Below are 27,421 nucleotides of genomic sequence, written 5' to 3'. Positions count from 1 at the left end.
CTGGAATCTTCGCATCGCATTCTCGATGGCCTCCTGGACCAGCCGGTCCAGTTCTGCCCGGAGACCAGGGGTAACCATACCCGGCTCGACGGGAGAGGGAGGCTGAGGCAGGGCCGGAAGTACCACCGTAACCGGTGGGATCACGGCCCCCGCACCCCGGGAGGGTGAGGGTTTCCTCGGTGCCTGCGAACGAGACGTGGACGGTGCCAGGTCTGACCGAGGCTTTTTCGTCGGTGGCTCGGCCTGTTCAGAGGTCGATGGTTGTGGATCCTCGACGGGCCGAGACTTGTGCCGTCGATGGCGATGCTTATCCTTCCGATCTCCTCGCCCATCCGGGGAGGGGACAGGAGTCGACGGCCGAGAAGTCATCGGTGGAGGACGGTCACCGGAGGGTTGACGATGGTGGTGCAACTTCGACGGTGCCGGTTCCGATGACGTCGATGCTATCGATGGCGTTGGGGTGGGTGCATGGAAGAGGAGCCCCATCTTCTCCATCCTGGCTTTACGACCCTTAGGTGTCATTAGGGCACATTTAGTGCAAGTCAGGACATCATGCTCACTTCCCAAACATAGAACACAGACCCGATGGGGATCTGTGATTGACATAGTCCGGGTGCAATCCGGACAACGACGGAACCCCCGTCGCCATGGCCTAGGGCCAAATTTAGCCGCGGGATTGGTAAGTGCCAACAGGCCTCTAGGGCCAAAATCGACGGCAGTCGATGAAAATCGGCAAAAAACTTACCGGCTTTCGCGGAGGTGACAAAAATTTGTCGAAGGGAGACCCCTGAGGGGCAAATTTTCTTCGGAAAGAAAAAAAACCGAATTCCTGTCAGGAACGTGGTAAGAGAGCTCCTTTCACCGCGTGGCAACTGCTGCGCGGAAAAAAGAAGACTGAAGGGAGACCCCTGCTGGCTGCAGGGTCAGTGCCTTGCTGGGCATGCCCAGTAGGGGCCAGTCAAAGTTCTGTTTAAACTTTGACAGAAGTTTTCCGTGGTGGGCTCCATCCTCGATGTCACCCATTTGTGAGGACAACCATCCTGCTTGTCCTGTGAGAAATATACATACGAGTGTAGCAATCCACAAATGGCTGAGTCTGCCCATCAGATTAAAAATATAACTGTCCTAGTGAACAGTGACAGCTGTGTGAGTACAAAGAACATTTTGGGACACACATTAGCATGCAAATGAGCGCAAGTTGCTACCCATGTCACCTTAGGTCTCAATATACTGTTACAAAGTGAGGCCACTTATGGCCCCCACAGCAGCTCATCTAAGGAGGGCTAGGTGCTGACAATGCAGCAGTCAGTGAGGCTAGGTGTGGTATGTGATGGTACGCTGCATTCTGGAACTTGTAGTCCAGGTATTTTTAAACCAGGACTAAAAATGCCAGTATGCATTTGGGTGATTATTAGAAACAGGGCTGTCAGGACCATCTTTATGAGCCATTCTTACTGACTAAGCCACCAGATTACTGTCCTGAAGTATTGTCACCTTTTGCTCTGTTACCTGTACAGTCCCTTTCTACTATTAAACCTCATGTCCCAGCCTTTCAATTAATGGTTGACACTTTAATTCATATGACACCTAAATAGAGGGCTTCAATTAGATTTTTCACTTTTACAGCCCCCAAATTTTTCATCTGTCCAAATTCTGAAGGATTCTCTTAAGTCAAAATTATAGGAAGACCTCCCCTTACATTTAAAAAAAATAAGACCAATTTTTTGAAAATCAATCACTTTCATGCTATAATTAAAAAAAAATTGGAAGGGAAAAAAATGACTGAAAATGTGTATTCCATGAAATTTTCCAAAGGCATTTTTCACACTGAATATGTGTGTGGGAGAGAGAGGGGTTCTCCATGGGCTGGTATGTGCAAGTGTGTCTTTCTGTGTGCACCTGCTAAACTTGTGCGTAACTTTCTATTGATATACGTTTCTGCACATGCACAGCAGAAAAACAACACATTGGGCACTTAAAATATTCCACATCCACATACTGTAAACAATGCCTAAAAAAGTCAGAATTCAGATATACTGAAAATACTGAGTGCAAGGTCCCTATCTGATGACCCTGGTCTCAAATTCTGTCCCTGTGTTACCTGCACAGTCCCTGTCTCACACCTGATGGCCCTGGTGTCAGCTCACTATTGCAGAATCTGTCCTTATGTTCCCTGCATAGCTCCTATCTCACACTGATTGTTGTTACTCATCTCAGATGGCTATTGGGCCTATAGATTACATCCTTCTCACATTGCTTTGTCACAGAAATTCAAAAAATGATGGCAGGGCTACAAGGCCCATGTGGGCTGTCCATTTCTGATACAAAATCACAGAGCCTGCTCTTAGGATTTACCCTCACATCTTTACATCTAAGAAGCCTCTGTGCTTATCCCAGACTTTCTTAAATTGTGTTACTGTTTTGGCCTTCTCCACTTTCAGTAGGAGTCAGAGGTCATGTCTTCAATTTCAGATTAATACTGGTATATAGATTATGAGATACAGTGTGGTAACTCTTCAAAGATAAGCATTTCTGTACCTAAGCAGGTGACTGATTTTAGGGATACAGAAAAAGAGCAGATTTTCATGAGGTAACATGTCTATAACTTCATTTAAATATTGGACTGGATGTACAAATAAAACAATTTGTTAGATGTCTGAATACGTGATACAGTCATCGCTGGGGATTTAGACATTTAACACATTGAAAATCTGGTATATGCATCCAATTTAAAGACCATTCTTCACAACCACCCACACTTTTAGCTGTCTAACTCCACTTAGCTGCTTAATTTGTGTGTGAAAATTCCTTACATTTCTTAACCACTGCACAAGAGTATGAAAATTTATTTTATTTAATTTAGCAATATATGTCTATGTTTTTGAACTTGCCTTTTCTATAACATTATTGTCCAAGTGTAAAAAAAAAATGCCCCTTAATTGATCTTTACTTAGGTTGGTAACTGTGAGCCAGTTAACCATCTTTCTACAAGATCAGGATTACTAGTACAAAAGGACATTGCAAGAGTAGCAGGAAAAGCATAAAAACAGGGCAGGCCCCCCCCCCCCCCCCCCATCATTATTGAATATTAGAACCATCTGGTCCTTCTGTGCAATCCTTGCTAATGTGATGATGGGAGGCCTGAAAGCTTTTTAACTCCATGTCCAATGTTTTCAGGCACTGGAAGACTTGTTGTTCTTATAAATTGGGAGTACATTATCAAAAGGCATTATGTTTGGAATTAATAAAACAAAGCAATGGGAGAACTGCCCCAAGATCCCATAGCTGACAGGTAATCAACTGTGGCTTCTATTACTGAAGCGTTGAACATCCTTGGTTGTTATGCCCTAAGGTCCCTCTCTGCACTTAGAATGTGGTATTATAATTGGAAAGGGATCACTATCTGGTCAAGCCAATGGCTGGGGCATGCCATCCTCTTAAATAACTTTACCACCCGAGGCTGTGAATCACAGGCAAACCAGATCCAGATGAACATCCCTCTATACTCTGCACATCTTCCCCAACCCAGCTCTCTAGGATCTCCTCCACCAAAGCCAGGAGAAGCACCATTGGTGATCCAATTCATCCTGCTTTCCAAGCATCCTCCCCCTTGAGTAGAGCAAGCGACAGAAATAGGTAAATACCAGTGCTGCTGGTGGGAGGTTTCCCTTTGGACTCGTCACTCCGGCACTGTTTTTGGTGCTGTTTGTCTGAGGCTATGAAGAAGAAATGAAGAGAAAAAATGAGAAAATACAAAGAAAATCAGTAAGAAAGATGTAAAGAGCAACTGCCTAAAAATTCCTTACAAAGAGTTGACTGCCCTCCTCTCGCCTCCTTCATCCTCTGGCCAAGGTGCTGATACAAATACACCCCCTCTTTGTCTCAACCCCTCCCTGTACCTTCAGGTAGCAATTTCTCAGTAGCTCATCTTCTATTCTAGGCCGGGCTTATCCTTGTCACGTCAAGTGATCATCCAGCAGTGCCATTACTGTAGCTTTCTGCTCCAAGTGGTATTTAAACCCAATGAATTGTATACTTTCTGCTTCTAAATGCCTGAGATCTGCAACATGCAAATGCAACACCTGGGCCCTGACACTTGAAGTCAATCCTACCAAAAGCCAAGACACTTCCAAAGTTACTTCATTAGTTTAGCTGAAAAATTATTATCAGTCAACCTTCTACAAACTTCCCACACTTTACCCACCAATTACAGTATACACCAATCTTTGACGGTACAGTGGACATAGGAAGTAGGGAAGCATCAAAGTGTTGTCTTACCTTTCCTCCATCAGCTTTCTTGTTCAGTAAACTCTTAGCTGCTACATTTTGAAAGGAAAAAAGAGGAAACAAAACAAGATAAAATATTTAAATTCCTGTCCCTTCATATTGATGACAGCTGCAGTTGGACACAGTAGTCTCCACAGCAAGTGGCGAAGTCATATATCTTCAATGCTGAGAAGCTATGGGAAGCCTGGTTCATGACCTATGTTGATACGATGACAGGGAGGGAGTGTGGGGGGAATGTGCATCTTGAAAAGCTGAAATCAGGAGAGGAGGGTGCTGCAATTTTGGAATTCAAGGAACAAGTTGAACTTAAAAGTGGGAGGCATTTAATATACTCCTCCATACTTACATTATAAAATATGACCATATACTTTTGACAGTGAATGTTCAAGGCAAAACACCATCACAACTGAAAGAAAAATAAGGAGGGCAGGACTGCAAAGGAAAGGGTGTATGTGTATGTCCTCCTGCCCACTCCCCACAGGGCCTGCTGCACATAGATGACCCAGAAGCTGAAGTGTATACACACCCACTGCATATGACAGAAAACAGGGCTATGCAGTTCCTAATCAGATAAAGCCTAACAAGAAGATAAGAAATGTCATGCTGGGTCAGAACAATGACATTTAAGCCCTTCATCTTGTCTCTGACAGTAGTCAGTCTGGATCTCAAGTACTCAGCAGATTCCAAAAAGTAGATCTATTTATTCACTCCCAGGGATAGCAATGGTTTTCTTTAGTCTACCTGGCTAATAATGTTTTATGGACTTCTCCTTCAAGAACTTGTCCAAACCTCTTTTAAACCTTGCTATGCTAGTTGCCTTGACTGTATCCTCTGCCAACAGATTCCACTGCTTGATTATGCCTTCACCGGTACTTCAAGGTTCGATCACTTCTCTCTGGTTTTAAAGTCACTGCACTGGCTACCGACTGAATAAAGAATTCAATATAAGATCTTGGCTCTGATTCACAATGCTCTAAGCCATGATGCTCCTCTCTGTTTCAATACTTTGTTAAAAATTCATTGGCATGTTAGAAACGTAAGATCTGAAGGTCAATATTATATATTCCTAACCATAAAGCCATAAGACTTGCAGATTCTCGAGATAAATTACTATCTGTTGCAGAAGCAGAGTTGTGGAACAAATTACCACTAATGTTACGCAAGCAGGAATGGTTTAAGATTTTCAAGAAACAACTTAAAATGCACTTGTTCAAATTGACATTTTTTAACTAGTTTACTTTAGCAGTAAACTAGTTAAACTAGTTGCCTTTGATTATGATTTATTTTATTATTAGTTTTATTATGTATGTCGTTTGTTGTGGTAATTATGCATACTGTAAATTTTAATCATTATGTATGTCTTATTGGAGCTGCTCAGAATTCTAGATAGTGGGGGCATATAAATCTTTACACTAAATAAATAAATGTGTTAAATGAAAAAGTATGTTCTATGATGTTTTAAATCTGTTGTTGTTAGTTTCATGTAGTTTTATGTGTTGTTTTAGTATTATTTGAATGGTATATTCCTGTTCCACCCCACTTGTGATTTTATAAATTTCTATTATTTCCCCTTTCAGTTATCTTTTTTCCAGGCTGAACAGCCTTAAATCAAGGAGTATTGATACAGTGGCACTATTTTATGTTTTATTCTCCATTCTTTTTCAGAATATTTCTAACATTCTATCTATTCTTTTGACCACCACTACACAATGAGCTGAAGAGTCAATCTATTGTCCACAAGGATTCCAAGGTCCTATTCCTGAGTAATGACTCCTAATATGAAACCCAGTACTGTACACATAAATTTGGGATATTTTTCCCTATGTGCATCGATTTGTACTTTTCCATATTAAATTTCATCTGCCACTCAAATGCTCAATCTCATATTCTTACAAGGTCCTTCTGCAGTGCCTCACAATCTACTGCTTTTTTACAACTTTGAATAATTTTGTGTCATCTGAAAATGTGATCATCTCACTCATTGTTCCTTATGAATATGGTAAACAACACAAGTCCCACTACAGATCCCTATGGTACTCCACAAATGTTCTTTCTCTATTTAGAAAACTGTCCATTTAGTTGTACCCTGTTTCCTGTCTTTTAACCAATTACCAATCCACAATAGAACAATGACTTTTTACATTTTCTGAGGCATCTCTCATGGGGCACTTTGTCAAATGCTTTCTGAAAATCCAAATACAGTATATCAAATGGCTCACCTCTATTTGGTAAAATCATGTTTGACTCTTCCCCATTAAGCCATGTCTAGCTATATAGCCAGTAATGGCCAGACCACGTTCGGGGTTACTAATAGGTTTTGCAACAGTCTAATGCAATTAGGGAAATAATTAGGTGAGTAACCATTCATGGACAGCCCTTCCACTGGCAGAGCTCTAATGGATATCCTTGGTCCTGAGGTTTTACAGCACAGCTCTGCAATAGGCTCTGGGTGCAGTCTAAGTTGAGAGTGAGAGGTTGTATTTTCCTAAATTGGATTTTGGTCCTACCTGGAGCCTCAGAAACCATCCAAGACCCCTCCAGGATAGGTCAAAGGGGCTTTACTGCTATACTCTCCACAGGAGGTACAGAGTGGCTGCTCTGGGACTAATTTGGGGATTTTGAACATTCATTTAGAGGAGCCCAGCTGAAGGCCTGGGCCTTTCTGAAGCCCAGGGGATGGGGAACCCTGGGCTGAAGATGGCCAGTGTTTAGGGAAGATCTGTCGAACAAAGGAGGTGACCTGTTGCAGCGGATTCCTTCAGTTATTTAAGTTGGGGAAGAAGATTTGTTTTCCCAACACCTGGGAGGAAGTGTTTTTCTGCTCCTTTCCTGTTTATCAAGGGGACTGGAAAGAACTGCAGTCTGCAAGAATTCCTACCACCAGGGATCCCCACCTGAAGATTAATCTGCTGTGAGTAAAAGATCTACATCCAAGGGAGGACACCCATCTGGCATCACAAAGAGCCCTGAGGGATAGAGACATTAACTCTGTGCCAAGATAGATTTTTGTGCCATCAGGAGTGGTTTCCCAACTATCCAAGGGTTCCTGGCCCAGAGTTTCCATTGCACAATCTAATCCAGGAGTGTGGATGGATTCCTGGCCTAATAAAGATTAAATGCCAAGAAATGTCCGTTTAGAATCTTTATCATGGAGACTTGTTCATCCAATATAAAGCCCGATTCAGGCCGAGTTTCGCCCCCACAATGGGGCTGCCTCAGGGGCTACAATACACAAATATCAAATATAACTTGACAATACAGGACATACTTAAATCAATTAAAAAATCATATGCACATATCAAATGGTAACATATAAAATGGAAAACTGATTGAGACATAATAATGTGGTATAGGTGTGTACAAAAAATGTATGATTTTACCTGTGTGTGATATCTCTTGAATATGTATGATTGTGATCTCATACCATAGAGATTGTCAGAAAGTCTGTAAAATGTGCAAAAAAGGTAATAACTACACAGCATTAAACTTAAGGACAAAAGCGCCTAAACAATGGCTCTGATAAAAATTAAAACTGGAGAGTAAAGGAAAATTAGTTCTTACCTGTTAATTTTCGTTCCTGTAGTACCACGGATCAGTCCAGACAGTGGGTGGAGCCTCCTTTCCAGCAGGTGGAGACAGACTAAAACTTGCAGGATGCCCTATATCAGGACAGAGCCTATCCTCTCACCCTTCAGTATAACGAATGTCAAAGCAGGAAACAATAAAACCAAGAATAGGATCAAGCAAGTAACCAAAAGCTCAACGGAGCAACCATAGATTAATGTAGAAGTATAGTAAACCTATACGCTCTTGCATAAACTTGGTATAAAATAACCACCAAGGCTTCCGGTGTAAATGCTCAGTAATCTTGCATCAAGGAAAATATGAAATCTGCAGACCTGCAAGAAAACAAGTTTCGCGAGAACAGAAGACAGACAGGGAAGGGCGTCTGGACTGATCCGTGGTACTACAGGAACGAAAATTAACAGGTAAGAACTAATTTTCCTTTCCTGTACGTACCCGGATCAGTCCAGACAGTGGGATGTAACAAAGCTTCCCTAAACTGGGTGGGACCGAGACAGTCCCGCTCGAAGCACGTGCCGCCCAAAGGAACCGAACACTGGAGCGTGTACATCCAGACGGTAGTGCCGAGCAAAAGTATGCAGAGATGTCCAAGTGGCAGCCCTGCAAATCTCCTGCGGAGAGACAGACTGACTCTCCGCCCAAGAAGTAGCCTGAGAACGCAGAGAATGGGCTTTCAGACCCTCAGGAAGTGGACGACCCTGACAAAGATATGCCGAGGAAATGGCTTCCTTCAACCACCGCGCAATCGTGGTCTTAGAAGCCTGTTTACCCCGGTTGGGACCACTCCAAAGGACGAAGAGATGGTCCGAAATGCGAAAGTCATTGGTGACTTGAAGATAACGAAGCAAGACTCGCTTGACATCCAGTCGACGGAGGTCGCCCCCAGCCGTACCCGCAATCTCCTCTGGAGAGAACGTGGGGAGTTCCACCGACTGGTTGACGTGAAAAGCGGAGGCAACCTTAGGCAAGAAGGAAGGAACCATCCTGAGAGAGACCCCGGAATCAGAAAAACGCAAGAAGGGCTCCCGACAGGACAGTGCCTGAAGCTCGGAAATACGACGAGCAGAGGAGATAGAGACTAGAAAGACAGTCTTAAGAGTAAGATCCTTGAGCGTAGTGTGGCGAAGAGGCTCAAAGGGAGCCGCACAGAGAGCACGAAGGACGAGGTTGAGACTCCAAGATGGACACGTGGCCCGAGAGGGAGGGCGGAGGTGTCTGACGCCCCTCAGGAAACGAATGACGTCCGGGTGAGCAGCCAAGGCATGACCATCCACCCGACCCAGGAGAGAGCCAAGCGCAGAGACTTGAACGCATAAGGAACTGAAGGAGAGACCCTTAGAGAGACCCTTCTGAAAGAAAGAAAGAACCAAAGGAATCGAGGCGGAGCGCGCCGGGACGCCCGCCTCCGTACATGCGGACTCAAAGACCTTCCAGATGCGCACATAGGCCAGAGAAGTCGACTGCTTCCGGGCTCGCAGCAGGGTGGAAATGACCTCCTCCCTATAACCTTTGCGCTCAGGCGACGCCGTTCAAAAGCCAGGCCGCTAGACAGAAGCGATCAGCCTGGTCGAAAAATACAGGCCCCTGCCAGAGGAGACGAGGGAGATGACTGAGGCGTAGGGGCCCGTCCACCGCTAGATTGATGAGATCTGTGAACCACGGCCGTCGCAGCCACTCGGGAGCGACGAGAATCACCGGACCCCGGTGGAGTTCGATTCTCCTGAGAACTTTCCCTACTAGAGGCCACGGGGGGAACACGTACAGAAGCACGTCCGCCGGCCAAGGAAGAGCCAGAGCGTCCACACCCTCTGCGCCGTGTTCCCTCCAGCGGCTGAAGAACCGATTGGCTTTGGCATTGCGCAGAGTCGCCATGAGGTCGAGATGAGGAGGACCCCACCTGTCCACTATCAGAGCCATGGCCGCGTCCGAAAGTTCCCATTCTCCCGGATCGAGCAACTGCTGGCTGAGGAAGTCGGCTTGAACATTGTCTTTTCTGGCGATGTGAGAGGCCGCAAGGCACTGTAGGTGATGCTCCGCCCAAGCGAGTAGGTGGCTGGCTTCTAAGGCTACCAGGGGACTGCGAGTGCCCCCTTGGCGATTGATGTAGGCGACTGTGGTGGAGTTGTCGGACAGGACTCGTACCGCCTTGTTGCGGATCAGAGGAAGGAACTCCTGAAGGGCCAGGCGGACCGCCAAAGTTTCCAGTCGATTGATGTGCCAGCACGACTGAGTCTGGGACCATGTCCCCTGGGTGGTCTGAGATAGGCAGACCGCACCCCAGCCCAACAAGCTGGCGTCCGTGGTTACTATCGTCCACTGTGGAGCTTGAAGAGGCATCCCTTGTAGGAGATGAGGAAGGGACAGCCACCACCGTAATTCGTCGGCAGTAGACTCCAAGAAGGGAAGGATTACGTGGAACTGCTCCGACACTGGTTGCCAACGAGACAGCAAAGCTTTCTGTAATGGACGTATATGAGCAAAAGCCCAGGGGACCAGATCGATGGTAGAAGCCATGGAGCCCAGGACTTGGAGATAATCCCGGGCCGTCGGTGAAGATAGCGCAATCAAATTCTGAACCTGACCGATCAGTTTGAGGGCTCGCGCCCGAGGTAAGAAAACCTTGCCTACTCGGGTGTCGAAGTGTGCTCCGACTGAAGCTTGCTCTTGGAAAAGTTCACTATCTACCCAAGAGAGGCAAGGAGCTCCAGGACTCGATCCACCGCCCGCCGGCAAGAGGTCTCCGATTTGGCCCTGATGAGCCAATCGTCCAGATTGCCACTGCAGCCGCAGCCACTACTACCATTACCTTCGTGAAGGTGCGAGGAGTGGTCACGAGGCCGAAGGGGAGAGCTCGAAACTGGAAGTCCTGATTGAGGATGTGGAATCAGAGAAACTTCTGGTAGTCGCGGTGGATGGGGATATGAAAATATGCTTCTGCGAGATCGAGGGAAGCAAGGAACTCTCCTGGACGGACCGCCGCAATGACCGCCCGCAGGGTTTCCATGCGAAAGTGGGGGATCTTGAGGGCCCGATTGACCCTCTTGAGGTCCAGGATTGGGCGGAAGGACCCGTCCTTTTTGGGCACGGTGAAGTAAATAGAATACTGGCCGGCGCCAATTTCCCTTTCTGGGACTGGGACCACCGCCCCCAGATCCAGAAGCTTGGAGAGAGTCTGGACCACCGCGTCCCTCTTGGCCCGGCCGCAAGGTGAGAACAGAAAGAGATCTGGAAGTTCCCTGACGAGGTCGAAAGCGTACCCATCTCTTATAATGTCGAGGACCCACTGATCCGAAGTGATTTTGACCCATTCCTCGAAAAACAGGGAGAGGCGTCCGCCTAGGTAAGGGACCGAGGGATGGGCCGGCTGAACTTCATTGTGTGGCAGGTTTAGCAGGGGTACGCACGGGCTGGCCCTCGCGAAAGGGCCGCCTGCCACGAAAGGACTGCGACCAGGACTGCGCACGAGAAGACCCCCTAGGAGTACCGCCCCGCCCTCGAGAAGCGAAGCAACGCTGACCCCTGAAGCGAAAGCGAGAGGCCGCGATGGACCGAGAAGCCTTAGGGTGGTCCATTGGAAGTTTATGGACCTTGTTGTCAGCAAGGAGTCCATAAGCTTGTCGAGGTCCTCGCCAAAGAGCATCTTACCTTTGAAGGGAAGCGTGCCCAGCCGGGTCTTCGAGGACTGATCAGCCGACCAGTGGCGAAGCCAAAGGATCCTCCGGGCAGCCACTGCTGAAACCATCGCCTTCGCCTGGACATGGACCAAATCGTAGAGGGCGTCTGACACGTAAGCGATTACCGCCTCCAGATGCTCGGCCTGTTCTGCCTCACCTGGCGGAAGCTCCCGGGCGCAGAGTAACTGTTGGACCCACTGGAGGCCTGCCCACATCATGAGGCTGCTACAGCAAGATGCCTGAACCCCGAGGGCCAGGACGTCAAAGATGCACTTCAGGTGAGCCTCCAGCTTACGATCTTGTGAATCCTTTAGGGCCGTGGAACCTTCCACCGGGATCGTGGTGTGCTTGGCCACTGCAGAAACATAAGAATCCACTGATGGATATCGCAACAGCTCTAAGCCCTCTTCCGGGAGGGGATAGAGCTTATCCATCGCACGCCCCATCCGGAGCGAACTCTCAGGAGCCTCCCATTCCCGTAGGATAAGGAGCTTAAGCATGGGGTGGAAGGGAAAGGCCGAGGCCGGAGCCCGGAGCCCTCCCAAAACCGGGTTCATATCCTTAGGAAGTGAGGCCATGAGATTATCCACGGAGGGACTTTCCAGACCCAGCTCCTCCAAAACAAAAGGGAGGAGGGGCTCTAGCTCCTCCTTATGAAAAAGACGAAGGGCTCTGGGGTCATCTCCCTCTGGGGGGGGGGGCATCTGCCGAATCCGAGGAAGCAGCGGGGTCGGAGGACCCAGGAGACACCGGGGGAGGGGAGGAGGGGGGCACCCCCAGGACCACCCGCACCCGAACTGGTCCCTGAGGCTCCGCAGCCGGTCCAGAGGTCAACGGTGCTGAGCGAGGGATTTTAGACGGAGGGGGCAAGGGGGGGGGGGCTTTCATCCATCTCATGCAGGCTAGCTAAATAAGATTTGTGCATGAGGAGGACGAAATGTGTGGAAAAAGGGACCCTGGATTTACCGGGGGGGGAGAGGGCGAGGGAAGGTCAGGACCCCCTTCCTGGGAACCCGCGGTGGCCAAATCGGGGGTTAAATTGAAAAAATCCGGCCCCCCAGCCCCAGGGAGCACTGAAATCGGCCCCGACGAAAAATCCAATATGGCTGCCGTTCCCGGGCTCTGCCGACCCGGGAAAGGCCTAGCCATGCCGGGAGGAGTGGAGCCCCGGGCTAAATTTGTTTGTCCTGCCGAGGAGGGACCTTCCCCACCCGGCAGACAAGCAGTGCAGAGGCCCTGCCGCGAAAAATGCGAGGAGGACAGCCCACAAGAAACACAGGCTGTCAGCTGGGACATAGCAACCTCGGCTGAGGAAAAAAAAACTGAAAAAACAAAGCTTGATTGACAGCCTGCACAGCAGGAGAGAGCAGGCGGGAACCTGCTGCCTTCTGCTTCTCTGACTGCCGGTTCTAATCCTATACTGACCAGAAAAAGTTAAAAAAGCTGGTCAACTGCTGCAGATAAGTTAGAGGTAGGTGAGTACCTGCAACTTATTGAAAGTTAAAACTTTGAAACTCCTTTTTTTTTTTTTTACTGAGCGCAGCAGCGGGTTCAAAACCCTCTCGGCAGCCAGAGGGGGAACGAGGCCCAGAGAGCGTCGGTCCCCACATCTGGAGGCGTACACGACTCAGGACTAAGCAGGGAACCCCCTCCTGCAAAAGGGGACAAGCCCACCTGAGCCGGGCAAGAGCTGGGAGACGGACATCTCCCACAAAAAAAGGCACTAAAGAAGGCAAAACTTCCTTCAGAGATTCACTTTCTATAATTTTTTTAAAAACAAGAACCAAAAGAAGTACTTGCTTGAACCTAAAGAGAATAAAGAGGCTGACAAGCCTACAGCAGAGAACCGAAGGGGAGATGCTGCACCTGCTGGGAGACAGACGAATACTGAAGGGTGAGAGGATAGGCTCTGTCCTGATATAGGGCATCCTGTAAGTTTTAGTCTGTCTCCACCTGCTGGAAAGGAGGCTCAACCCACTGTCTGGACTGATCCGGGTACGTACAGGAACTTCACCAATAGCTGAAGCCAATAACTATTCCTTTTTTTAAAAGAAAAGAGATTAGGAAATTTTAAAAAGTGTTCTCTAAAGAATAAATCCGGAAGGAACTGTACAAATATATATGGTCACCATCTATAACAACAGCGATTAAAAATTGGAGTAAAACATTCAGTAGAGCGGCAGTGCAGGAGCTCGTAATGAAACAAATCACCAACAAAAAAATAAATTGAAGGGCATAATGTTTCCCGTAGTCCATTCATTAAAACTACCATAACCATCAAAAGATATAATACATTATATCAGTAAGTGCCGATTAAGATTTTTTGAAAATCTTTTATTCTTTGTTTGTATGAGTCTCCTGCCGTCATGCCTTAAAATTTATACGCAGCTCCAAGTCTCTAAAAACAGATGTAAAAATCTGCCTTAAACCTTACTTTTTGTTGTATCCAAGCAGCATATCAGTCTCCTTTCTTCCCATGCAATCATCCTTGCTTCCCATGCAATCATGAATTCTGTGTCCTCTTTGAACATGCTAGGCGGTTTGTTCACGCGTAGACTTCTTGGTATTCTTTTATATCTGCAGTAATCCAGTAACGCTGATGCATGAAGATTGCTTCTTACAAGACTTGCTTATGTTGATAGTATCTTCCCATTTCCCATTTCTTGAGGAAGTCCTCGAATCCATTATTTTCATCATCTTTAAAGAATGGTTCATCTGGTAACAATTCATGATTGCATGGGAAGCAATTTTAAATAAATGCTCATTAGACTTGAAGGTTTTAATTATTAAACTTCGAGAAAGAGAGAGGAAACTTTGAAGAGTAAACTAGATGAACAACGTGAATATTTGGAAAAGAATGATTTATGTTTTAACATAATTCACAAGGACTATAAGAAAAATTTAGATAATTTTACACGTGAATTAAAAAATGTTAAATTTGAAAAATTCAAACGAGATGAAAATGACTACAAAAATCATAGGGTTACATTTTAAAAAATGGCGCGCGTGCGTACTTTTGTTCACGCACCAGGCACGAACAAAAGTACACCGGATTTTATAAGATACGCGCGTAGCCGTGAGTATCTTATAAAATCCGGGGTCGGCGCATGTAAGGGGGTGCACATTTGTACAACTTGCGTGCGCCGAGCCCTGCGCACGCTGCCCGTTCCCTCCGAGGCCGCTCCAAAATAGGAGCGGCCTCGGAGGGAACTTTCCTTCCACCCCCCCGCACCTTCCCCTTCCTTCCCCTACCTAACCCATCCCCCCTGCCCTCTCTAAACCCCCCTACCTTTATCGCACAAGTTATGCCTGCTCGAAGCAGGCGTAACTCGCGTGCGCCGATGGCCTGCTGCCGTGCCATCACCCGACCAGAGGCTGGTCCGGAGGCCTCGGTCACACCCCCGGGCCAGAACCACGCCCCCCAGAACGCCCCGAACATCGCACCGCCCCCTGACACACCCTCCGACATGGCCCCCCTAGCAAAGCCCCGGGACTTACGCGCATCCTGGGGCTTGCGTGCGCCACCGAGCCTATGCAAAATAGGCTCGGCGCGTGCAGGGATTTTTTTTAAGGGTTACGCGCTTAGGGGTAGATTTTCAAAGGGGTACGCGCGTAAGATACGCATGTACCCCCGGAAAACCTACTCCAACCCCCCCCTGCGCGCGCCAAGCCTATTTTGCATAGGCTCGGTGGCGCACGTAAGTCCCAGGGCTTGCATGGAGGGGCGTGTCGAGGGGCGTGCCGGGAGTGACGTGGCGATTCGGGGGCATGTTGCGAGTGACGCGGCGTTTCGGGGGCATTCCGGGGGCGTGGCAACAGCCCCTGGCCCAGCCCCCGGACCGGAACATGGAGCGCAGCAGCTGGCCCGGCGCGCGCAAAGTTACGCCTGCTTCAAGCAGGCGTATCTTTCGTGATAGAGGTAGGGGGGAGGTTTAGATAGGGCCGGGGTGGGTGGGTTAGGTAGGGTGCGCCTGGTGCGCGAACAAAAGTACGCGTGTGCGCAGATTTATAAAATCTGCCCCTTAACGTAAGCGCATAACCCTTTTAAAATCCGGCCAATAGAGTATATAATTGGCATTGGCAAAATAAAACCTCACATAACACTAATAAGTTCTATCAACGTACAAAAGAAAATAGCGAAGTTTTTAATGATAATGATATAATGAATGAAAATAAGAAAGATAAAAGAATACATGAAAGTCCAGAGCTAGGCAGGAATGCTAAAAGAACATGAGCCAACACAGATACAGATATAGATCCTTCTGCATCCTTATTTTCTGATACTGGTAAACACGATAAGAATAATGTTAAAAGTAGACCAATGACAAGGGCATATGAAGTGAACAAATTGTGGAGGAAAAATTCAGTTAAGGAAGATTTGCCTTACAACAAACAAGAAAGTCCTTTTTTGAGGGTTCGTGGAGCATGGAGAGGGAGAGGGAGAGCCAGAGGTCATTACCAACAACAGGACAACCAATATCACAACTATTACCGGGCGTTCCAAAATTGGTAGTAGAACAGATGAAGCACAATAATACCATCATAAATATTTCATCACTTAAATTCACGGAACATGAGGAAAAAGCATTACAAAAAGGGTTTTCTTTTGTCCCTACTCCAGCTTACAATGCTTTTAAGACACAAATTGAGTTATTTAAATGTACTAGAAAACTTAAGATTATAGACGCATTCTCTGACAAAATACCCATGAATCAGGATATATCTATAGACAAGAGACCGAGTAAATGGATTCCAGAGAACATCACTAATCCAACCATCGAAACCTATGAGAGCTTGATATTACAAGATCTAAAAGAATTGGAGTTAAAACCGACTACCAAAAAGAAATATTTCAATATGACACACCAAGAAAGAATTGCACTTGATACTTTTGGTAAAGATCGTGACATTGTAATTAAGGCTGCAGATAAGGGCGGCAGCATTGTAATAATGGACAAGGCGAAATATATTCAAGAAATTGACCGCCAATTATCTGATTGTAATTTTTATGAAAAATTAAAAAAGGATCCTGTTGCAATTAAAAATAATATTGATAATATATTATCTATAGCAAAGGATGGTGGATATTTGACGAACAAAGAATATGACTTTTTAACAGTAAAATTTCCAATTTTACCTACTATATATGTCCTCCCCAAAATCCACAAATCAATCACAAATCCTCCCGGTAGACCGATTATCTCAGCTAATGGCTCCTTACTCGAACCCCTCTCCATTTTTATTGATACCTTTTTAAAATCAGAGATTAATAAGATCCCGTCTTATATCCGCGATTCCGCACATTTTATTACCTTTTTAAATGATTTTAAAGATTTTAACGATGAAATTGTAATGGTAACTATGGACATAGAATCACTATACATCAACATACCTCAAGATGCAGCTTTAGATATAATTGCTCGACAACTTTCAGAACGGGACACACACATGCGTATACCTAATACATTTTTATTAGAATTGGCAGAGATTATCTTAAAAAATAGTTTTTTAACAAACAATGGGGTCATTTTCCAAGGAGTTACCGCGGGAGATAAATTCGCAAATCACGCTAACAGCCGTTAACGAGATTTGCAATTCAGGGGGCGGAGCATATGTAAAGCGGGAAACAGTTTATCGTGTGCCGCAAAGTTAGCGTGGCTCCTATTGTGGCTAATAGCTACAACCCTTTCATTCGCGTTACATTGTGTGCTAGAGGCCAGTAAAGGTTTATTGTGGTTCACAATGTCCTAAGGGGGGGGGGGGGGGGGGGGGGAGAGAAGAGAGGAGACAGAGAGAGACTTGCTATAGATCCTACTTCCTAGACAGGTATTTGTATCCCCATGGTAGGCCCACCTAGTAACTCGAGGTGGGGATTAGGTATGAGCGTAGGGGGTTGGGGGCCACGTTCACATTCAACATGAGACGTACGAACAGAACAGTGGTCTCTTGTGAAGATTTGATGACCTTCGGAGTGAGGAAACTCACTCCAAGAAGAGATTTGGGCAATGTTACACTCTACCTGGGCAACAACAAGCTAGGTTGAGAGAACGTTGCCCAAATCTCTTCTTGGAGTGAGTTTCCTCACTCCGAAGGTCATCAAATCTTCACAAGAGACCACTGTTCTGTTCGTACGTCTCATGTTGAATGTGAACATGGCCCCCAACCCCCTACGCTCATACCTAATCCCCACCTCGAGTTACTAGGTGGGCCTACCATGGGGATACAAATACCTGTCTAGGGAGTAGGATCTATAGCAAGGCTCTCTCGCTCTCTCCCCCTCCCCCCCCCCAGGACATTGTGAACCGCAATAAACCTTTACTGGCCTCTAGCGCACAACGTACCGCAAATGAAAGGGTTGTAGCTATTAGCTGCGCTAACACTGTGGCTGTTTCGCGGCACATGATAACTCTTTCCTACTTAACATATGCTCTGCCCCAACACCGCCCCCAGAATACAAAATTTGCATTCGCAAATCCTGTTAGCGTGATTTGCGGGATTAACTCCTTGGAAAATGACCCCCAAAGATTCTAAACGGACATTTCTTGGCATTTAATCTTTCTTAGGCCAGGAATCCATCCACACTCCTGGATTAGATTGTGCAGTGGAAACTCTGGGCCTTGGATAGTTGGGAAAACACTCCTGATGGCACAAAAATCTAACTTGGCACAGAGTTAATGTCTCTATCTCTCAGGGCTTTTTTGTGATGCCAGATGGGTGTCCTCCCTTGGATGTAGATCTTTTACTCACAGTTAGCAGATTAATCTTCAGGTGGGGATCCCTGGTGGTAGGAATTCTTGCAGACTGCAGTTCTTGCCAGTCCCCTTGATAGACAGGAAAGGAGCAGAAAAACACTTCCTCCCAGGTGCTGGGAAAACAAATCTTCTTCCCCAACTTAAATAATGAAGGAATCCACTGCAACATGTCACCACCTTTGTTCGACAGATCTTTCTTAAACACTGGCCATCTTCAGCCCAGGGTTCCCCATCCTCTGGGCTTCGGAAAGGCCCAGGCCTTCAGCAGGGCTCCTCTACGCAATCGGATGAATATCGCGCTAGGATGGATCGCGGTGTGTGGAGTGGGCCCTGGAGATGGAGAGAGAGACGTCCTCCCAGCTCACCACATCACGTGATTTCTCCAGGGCTCCTCTACATGAATGTTCAAAATCTCCAAATTAGTCCCAGAGCAGCCACTCTGTACCTCCTGTGGAGAGTATAGCAGTGAAGCCCCTTTGACCTATCCTGGAGGATTCTTGGAGGGTTTCTGAGGCTCCAGGTAGGACCAAAATCCAATTTAGGAAAATACAACCTCTCACTCTCAACTTAGATTGCACCCAGAGCCTATTGCAGAGCTTTGCTATAAAACTTCAGGACCAAGGATATCCATTACAGATCTGCCAGTGGAAGGGCTGTCCATGAATGGGTACTCACCTAATTATTTCCCTAATTGCATTAGACTGTTGCAAAACCTATTAGTAACCCCGAACGTGGTCTGGCCATTACTGGCTTAATGGGGAAGAGTCAAACATGATTTTACCAAAGGGAAATCTTGCCTTAAAAATCTATTAAATTTTTTTGATGGTGTAAATAAACATGTAGATAGAGGTGAGCCAGTTAATATAGTGTATTTGGATTTTCAGAAAGCATTTTACAAAGAGATGCCTCAGAAAATGTAGAAAGTCATTGTTCTATTGTGGATTGGTAATTGGTTAAAAGACAGGAAACAGGGTACAACTAAATGGTCAGTTTTCTAAACAGAGAAAGAACATTTGTGGAGTACCATAGGGATCTGTAGAGGACTTGTGTTGTTTACCATATTCATAAGGAACAATGAGTGAGATGATCACATTTTCAGATGACACAAAATTATTCAAAGTTGTAAAAAAGCAGTAGATTGTGAGGCACTGCAGAAGGACCTTGTAAGAATATGAGATTGAGCATCTGAGTGGCAGATGAAATTTAATATGGAAAAGTACAAATTGATGCACATAGGGAAAAATATCCCAAATTCATGTGCACAGTACTGGGTTTCATATTAGGAATCATTACTCAGGAATAGGACCTTGGAATCTTTGTGGACAATAGATTGACTCTTCAGCTTATTGTGCAGTGGTGGTCAAAAGAATAGATAGAATGTTAGAAATATTCTGAAAACGAATGGAAAATAAAACAGAAAATAGTGCCACTGTATCAATACACCTTGATTTAAGGCTGTTCAGCCTGGAAAAAAGATGACTGAAAGGGGAAATAATAGAAATTTATAAAATCACGAGTGGGGTGGAACAGGAATATACCATTCAAATAATAATAAAAAAACACATGAAACTACATGAAACTAACAACAGCAGATTTAAAACATCATAGAACATACTTTTTCATTTAACACATTTATTTATTTATTGTAAAGATTTATATGCCCCCACTATCTAGAATTCTGAGCAGCTCCAATAAGACATACATAATGATTAAAATTTGATATTATGTATGTTTGTTTGTTTGTTTGATTTATGTATGTCCTGTATTGTCAAGTTATATTTTATATTTGTGTATTGTAGCCCCTGAGGCAGCTCCATTGTGGGGGCGAAACTTGGCCTGAGTCGGGCTTTATATTGGATGAACGAGTCTCCATAATAAAGATTCTAAATGGACAATTCTTGGCATCTAATCCATTTTGTTGCCCTCATGGCTTTTTTAGATAGCCTACCCTCTTGTTTTATCGGTCTAATAAAGACTAATGCACAGATAGAGGAGAAAAGATCTGTAATTAAGAGAGAATGAAGAGACTTACTATATTTAATTGTGTCAGTCAATTATTTTGGACACTGCCTACATGGTCCAAGTGTGGTTTGTTTGGCATACAACACACAGGGGCAGATTTTAAAAGCCCTGCGCGTGTAAATCCAGCCAGATTTACGCCCACAGGGGACTTGCGCACCGGCGAGCCTATGTTGCATAGGCTGCCGGCGCGCACAAAGCCCCAGGACGCGCATACGTCCCGGGGCTTTGCTTGGGGGGGGGGGGGGGGGGGGGGCGTGTCGGGGGCGGTGTGGCATTCGTGGGCGGGGCCGTGGGCGTGGTGCCGGCCCAGGGGTGTTCCGGGGGCATGGCTGAGGCCTCCGAACCAGCCCCTGGGTGGGGAATGGCACGTCGGCAGCCTGCCGGCGTGCGCAAGTTACACCTGCCTCAGACAGGCGTAACTTTCTTAACAAAGGTGGGGGGGGGGAGGATTTAGTTAGAGCTGGGGGATGGGTAACGTAGGGGAAGGCGGGGGGGGGGGTAAAAAAGGGGATGTCTTATTTTTTTTCCATGATTGGTGAATGAGGACAAGGCTAAGCCCACCTCCTCTTTCATTCATCAATCAGATTCAATTTTCGGCCGAACCTTTTGGTTTGGCCTTCGTTATCGGCCCGCCGCGGGAAATTTTGTTTTCCCGCGGTTTGGGGCGATTTTATTTCGTCTGCCCCCCCCTCCACCCTGAAATCTGGGAGGGGCAGATGGGGGGGTTTGTAAAAAAACCAAACCCTACCCAAACCCACCCCAACCCTTCATATTTAATTCATTGCAATCCCCCCACTCTCCTGACCCCCCCAAGACTTACTGAAAGTCCCGGGGGGGAGCGGCCCAAAACCAGGGGGGGGGGGCAGATGGAGGGTTGTAAAAAAACAAAACAAAAACCCCCCCCAAACTCAGCCCAACCCTCCAAATGTAATTTATTTTAACCCCCACCCTCCCGACCCCCCCCCCAAACAAAACTTGCCGAAACTCCCTGGTGGTCCAGCGAGGGTCCCGGGAGTGATCTCTCGCTCTCGGGCCATCGGCTGCCAGCAATCAAAATGGCACCGATGGCCCTTTGCCCTTTCCATGTGACAGGCTTGGGGGGGGGGTCGGGAGGGTGGGGGATTGCAATAAATTACATTTGGAGGGTTGGGGTTTTTTTGTTTTATTTTTGTTTTTTTTACAACCCTCCGTCTGCCACCCTGGCTTCGGGCCTCCCTCCCCCCCCCCCCCAAAGGGACTTTCGGGAAGTCTTGGGGAGGGGGGAGGGCAAGTCATGGGGTGGAACCGCTCGTCGTCTTAAAAGCTAGGGCTTATTTTTGGAGTAGGGCTTATATTTCAAGCCCTACTCCAAAAATCCTGAAAATCAAGCTAGGACTTATTTTCAGAGTAGGGTTTATTAACTGAGAAAAAACGGTAGGTGGCAAAACTCGGCCAGAGTCGGGCAATTGTAATACGTCTCCAGTATAATAAAGTTTTTTAAGGACATCTGGCATCTATTGCTTCTTGTTTTACCCTCACGACTTTCATAGATTGCCTTCCTCACTGATTTTTTCAGGTCTACACAGCTGCAAAGGAATCAATTTTTAAGTATGCGTCAGGAAGTTTTTGCCTTAGGTGCTCATTTTTTTCTATGCTTCCTTTGCAAATGTTTGGTAAATTTCTCTAATGAAAAATTTGTATTTTTTTTCCCCTGCACATTTTGTTCATTTATTAACTCCAAGACTCGTGGTATTGGATGAGTTATGGGAATGAAGGGATAATGTTAGCTTGATCTCAGTTCTAATGTTTATTTTGAGAAGACTTGCCCACTAAGAATAGATTTTCTTTATTCTTATTTCATTAATTATTTCCCTGTTTTACTGGGCCCTATTTCTTTTATTTTGTGGAGCTCAAAATACAATTGATAATATTGTTTCTTGGCCCTGTGGATTTATAAATGTTTTTCTTTTTTTCTTGTCAATTGTTTATTTCCATTGCAAGTTATGTTTGTAAAGTTGTTAAAATGAATAAAAAGTTAATAATAATAAAAAAAGATCAGGCCCCAAATGAAGCATACAGCTACAGGCTATACAGAGATGGGCTTACCTTCTACACATTGGTGATATGCGGCAATCACACTAAGATGCGCCAATTGCATAACACTAATATAAGAACATAAGAAATGCCATACTGGGTCAGACCAAGGGTCCATCAAGTCAAGTATCCTGTTTCCAACAGTGGCCAATCCAAGTCACATGTACCTAGCAAGTACTCAAACATTAGACAGATCACAAGCTACTACTGCTTATTAATTACTGTAATAGCAGTTTATTGATTTAACCTCTAGGAACGTATCCAAACCTTTTTTTAAACCCAGTAGCACTAACTGCTGAAACCACATACCCTGGCAATGAATTCCAGAGTTTACTATGAGCTGAGTGAAAAATAATTTTCTTCAATATATTTTAAATGAGCTACTTGCTAACTTCATGAAGTGCCCCCTCGTCCTTCTATTATCTGAGAGAGTAAATAACTGATTTACATTAACTTGTTCAAGTCCTTTCATTATTTTGTAGACTTCTATCATATTCCTCAGTTGTCTCTTCTCCAAACTGAACAGCACTAACTTCTTTAGCTTTTCCTCATATCTTTTTGGTCGCCCTTCTCTGCACTTTCTTCAGTGCAGCTATATTGTTAGGATTTGTAAGTATGTGGGCCCTTTGGTCGAGGTGAGAGATGGTACCCGCCCAGGGGAGAGCCCCTCTGAGCCTCAACATCGGGAGGCGGAGTCTCGGCTGCGGGATGGCATACAGCAGATGTAGAAGAGAAGGAGAGGGTGACCCCAGGAGGCGGGCCACAGAGCGACAGCGCAGATGCTGATGTCAGACTCCACTCGGATGACTGGAATCAGGCAATAGATGCAGCACTACTCGAGGAGCGGGGGTGCCGGGTGATAGTTACAGTCACTAAAGTTACACTGGGTCCGTAGAAATGGTACACAAGAGGGTTCCTTGGTGTGAGATCACGGTAGTGGTCCGCAGAGTGGGGTACACCAGTGAGGGTTCCTCTAGAGCAGGGGTGGGCAGTTCCGGTCCTCGAGGGCCACAAACCAGTCTGGTTTTCAGGATATCCCTAATGAATATGCATGAGAGAGATTTGCATGCACTCTGCCTCAGTTGTATGCAAATCTATGTCATGCATATTCATTAGGATATCCTTATTTATTTATTTATTTATTTTTTAAAATTATTTTACTATACCAAAACTCAAGACAAGGTCTTATCGTACCGGTTTACAATAGAACAGGGGAAATGAAATTAACAACTAAGTAGAAGGTAAAGTTACATTAAACAGGGAGCGAAAACATGGGAGATGGAAGACAGGAAAGATTTTAAACGATAACAACTGGAGAGTGATAAAATAATCAACGAAAAACAATAGAGTAGCGAGACATAAACAGCGATTTATCCTAGGCGATTATTAACATAATATATCCTGTGGGAGGAGGAGACATGGGGAGCTGAGCAGGGGTGGTGGTGTCAGGGCAGGGGCTGGAAACGGGGAGGGGGGGGAAGGGATTAGGTAAGAGGTCGAAGGGTGAGAGCAATGTTGGTTGATAAGAGGTTCCTTCAACGGTAAGCTTGTGTGAACAGCCAGGTTTGAGTTTCTTTCTGAAGGAGAGATGGCATTGTTCCTGGCGTATATCTGGGGGAAGCGAATTCCAATGGAGCGGACCTGCTGTCGAAAGTGCTCTCTTGTGAATAGAGTTGTGGACCGAGGATTTTTTTTGGGGGGGGGGGGGGGGCTTGAGCGAACCTTTGTAGGCGGTTCTGATCAGCCTTGCGGAAGTATGTAGTTCGAGAGGGATGGCGAGTTAGAGTGTGGATTGTTGGTAGACGGATTTGTGGATGATGGTGAGAGCCTTGAAGAGTATTCTATATTGGATGGGTAGCCAGTGCAGGATTTTTAGGATTGGTGTGATGTGGTCCTTATGACATGTGTTTGTAAGGATCCTGGCCGCTGCGTTTTGCAGCATCTGTAGAGGTTTAGTAGAAGAGGCGGGGAGACCGAGTAGTAGAGCGTTACAGTAGTCGATCTTTGAAAACAGTATGGCTTGAAGCACTGAACGGAAATCCTGGAAGTGTAAGAGCGGTCTTAGCTGCTTCAGGACCTGTAGCTTAAAGAAGCATTCTTTGGTTGTAGCATTAATGAACTTTTTGAAATTCATTCTAGAGTCAAGGGTGGCCCCAAGGTCTCTAACCTGGCTTGCTAGTGGAATAATTGCATTGTTGGCAAAGGGGTTGTTATCGCTAGGGGAGATAACCAGGAGTTCTGTTTTGGACATATTAAGGACCAGGTTGAGACTCGAGAGAAGAAGGTTGATGGCGTGTAAGCAGTTGTTCCAAAAATTTAGAGTAGAGGAGATGGGGTCCGAGATGGGGATTATGATTTGCACATCGTCCGCATATATAAAATGGGTTAGGTTGAGGCTATTGAGTAGCTGGCATAAAGGGAGTAGATATATATTGAACAGGGTAGGGGAAAGTGAAGAACCCTGTGGTACTCCATGTTTTGAAGGAATGGGGTGGGATTCTTTGTCATTTATTTTAACTTTGTAGTGCCTGTTGTTCAGAAAGGATTTGAACCAGAGCAGTGCAGAGCCAGAGATGCCTATTTCCATTAGACGGTTGATGAGGATAGAATGGTTTATCGTGTCGAACGCCGCGGAAATATCGAGTATGGCTAGAAGGTATGATTGTCCCTTGTCAAGGTCCATCAGGATGTTGTCCGTTAAAGAAAGAAGGAGGGATTCTGTGTTTAGGCATTTCCTGAATCAGAATTGAGAAGGGTAGAGAATATTGTGAGTGTCAAGGTAGTCTGTGAGTCGGATGTTGACAAGCTTTTCCATTAGCTTGGCTATAAAAGGTAAGTTTGCAATGGGGGCGGAAATTTACAGGGTTGGCTGGGTCCAGGTTGGGTTTTTTTAGTAAGGGTTTCAGCGAAGCAATTTTTAAAGAGTCAGGGACATATCCTTGATTGAGGGAGCAATTTATGATGTCTGCCAGAGGTTTAGCAATGGTGTTAGGAATGGTGAGAAGAAGTTTGGTCGGTATTTGGTCCAATGGGTGTGAAGAAGGTTTCATTTTCTTGATTATCGATTCTATTTCCAGGGATGATGTAGGTTCAAGAGATTCAAGCGTCTGTTTTGTGGATAGTTGGTGAAGGATTTTGGCTAGGTGGTTGCGAGGGGTTTGATGAAGTGTTGGATGTTGCCAGGGGGGCAAGTAGGTTTTTGATTTTGTTGTCAAAAGAAGATTGCCAACTCTGTAGATTTGTTTTGGGCTTCTTCTTCAGAGAAGGGTAGGGGGAATAGGGGTGGTGAGGGCTGCAACATATGAGAACAGAGTTTTTTGGGTTGTATAAGAAGCCGTGTATTTTTTTTGGCGTAGAAATCTCGTTGGTGCTGGTAATGGATGTCCTATAGTAGTTCATTGCTGTTTTGTAAGAAGCCAGTGAGGTAGGGGAGGGATCTTTCCGCCAGCGTTGTTCTTTGTGTTGTAGGTCTTGTTTGAGTTTTCTTAATTCAGTTGAGAACCAGGGTTTTTTGTTCGTGCGGGCTGGGTTGATAACTTTTGAAGATAAGGGGCAGATTATGTTTGCTACTGAGTGTGTGATAGTTTGCCAGGAGTTAATAGCGGTATCAGCATCAGAGAGGTCCAGTTTAGTTAGGTCTTTGGCAAGGCTGTTGTTGAGAGTGTCCATGGAACAAGGTTTCCTGAACTGGATAGAGGATTTAGTAGCAATGGGGGTCTGTTTTTGTTTTATAGATAATTCTGTAACTATCAGCGAGTAATCTGACCAGGGGATGGGGGTGCAAGAAGGTGGGGAGATGGGCGAGATGTTTCATTCGTGAATATCAGGTCAAGCGTGTGGCCTGCCTTGTGTGTGGGATTGCTTATATAATTTGTTTGAATCCATAGCCTGGAGGGAGGAGAGAAGGGCTTCGCCAATTGGATGATGGGGAGGGAGAGTCAACATGGATGTTGAAGTCTCCTAAAATGATAGTAGGTGAGTTAGTGTTGATGTGTTTGGCTATGTTTTCGATGAGGGAAGAGGGGTCGGCTTCTAGGAGCCCCGGGGGGGGGGGGGGGGCATAAATAAGGCAGATTTGAAGCTGGGAGGATTTGAATATTCCGATTTCTAGTTTGGTCGTCGATTTGAAGGCTTGCTGGGATAGTCTGTTCTTTTTTTGCAATTAGCATTATTCCACCCCCTCTTTTTTTAGGTCTGGGGATAGAGAAGATGTCATATTGTTGTATTGGTAGTTGGTTAATTGTGGCGGTATCTGTGTTTTTTAGCCATGTTTCGGTAATGGCACAGATGTCCAGTTGGGTGTCCAGGAGGTGGTCGTTGAGCATGTGGGATTTTTTTGAGAGCGACTGCGAGTTGAGAAGGGTTAAGGTGATTAAAGATAAGCCTAGGAATTGTGTTAGTGGGGAGATCATGATTGGAATCAGGGATCTCTTTGAGCGTAGATTGAGCAAGTGTGGATTAGCTCTGTTGGGGAGTGAGTGAGGGATAATCGGTATGGGGAAGGTTTGTAGCATGTTGTCTTTTTGGAAGAAAGTGAATGGCGTTTGGGATATTTTTTAGGATTTTTTAAATTTAATTTAATTTTTTTTTTAATTTTTTTAAATTTAATTTAATTTTTTTTATTTTAGGATATATATTTATTTATTTATTTATTTTTTCTTTTAGGATATATATATCCTAAAACCTCGACAGGTTTGTGGCCCTCGAGGACTGGAATTGCCCACCCCTGCTCTAGAGATATCACGGCACGGGTCCGCAGAGCAGGGTAGACCCGGAGGAGGCGAGTCTAATGATGTCACGCAATGGTCCGCAGAGCGGGGTACACCGGAGAGGATTCCCACGTAGATATCATGACAGGGGGACCGCAGAGTGGTTACTCACAGCAACTGAAGACAAGTAGTAGTTCCGTAGAAAGCCTCAGGAAGCGAAGCAGGCAGGAGTCTGGGTGAAAGGCCCTCCGAGGAGTGGATAGCCAAGGAAGGGCCCCCGAGGAGTGGGTACCCGTTAGTCTCACACCACGGAAGCAGG

At 45.8% G+C, this 27,421-nt stretch overlaps 1 protein-coding gene across 7 annotated transcripts in view; it reads right to left on the bottom strand.

Moving 5' to 3' along the window:
- Positions 1–27,421, bottom strand: part of CAMK2B (calcium/calmodulin dependent protein kinase II beta) — an 858,678-nt gene that overhangs the window by 113,289 nt on the left and 717,968 nt on the right. For all 7 annotated transcript variants that reach the window (XM_029604232.1, XM_029604231.1, XM_029604230.1 and 4 more), the window contains exons 13-14: positions 4,279–4,319; positions 3,645–3,716 (exon numbers count right to left, since the gene is read on the bottom strand). In XM_029604232.1, coding sequence (XP_029460092.1) covers positions 3,645–3,716; positions 4,279–4,319 — 113 coding nt within the window. The remainder of the gene's footprint in view (positions 1–3,644; positions 3,717–4,278; positions 4,320–27,421) is intronic.

Source organism: Rhinatrema bivittatum, chromosome 5 (assembly GCF_901001135.1).
Source record: "Rhinatrema bivittatum chromosome 5, aRhiBiv1.1, whole genome shotgun sequence".
Classification (NCBI taxonomy): domain Eukaryota; kingdom Metazoa; phylum Chordata; class Amphibia; order Gymnophiona; family Rhinatrematidae; genus Rhinatrema; species Rhinatrema bivittatum.
This window is presented reverse-complemented; position numbering and strand designations above follow the sequence as displayed.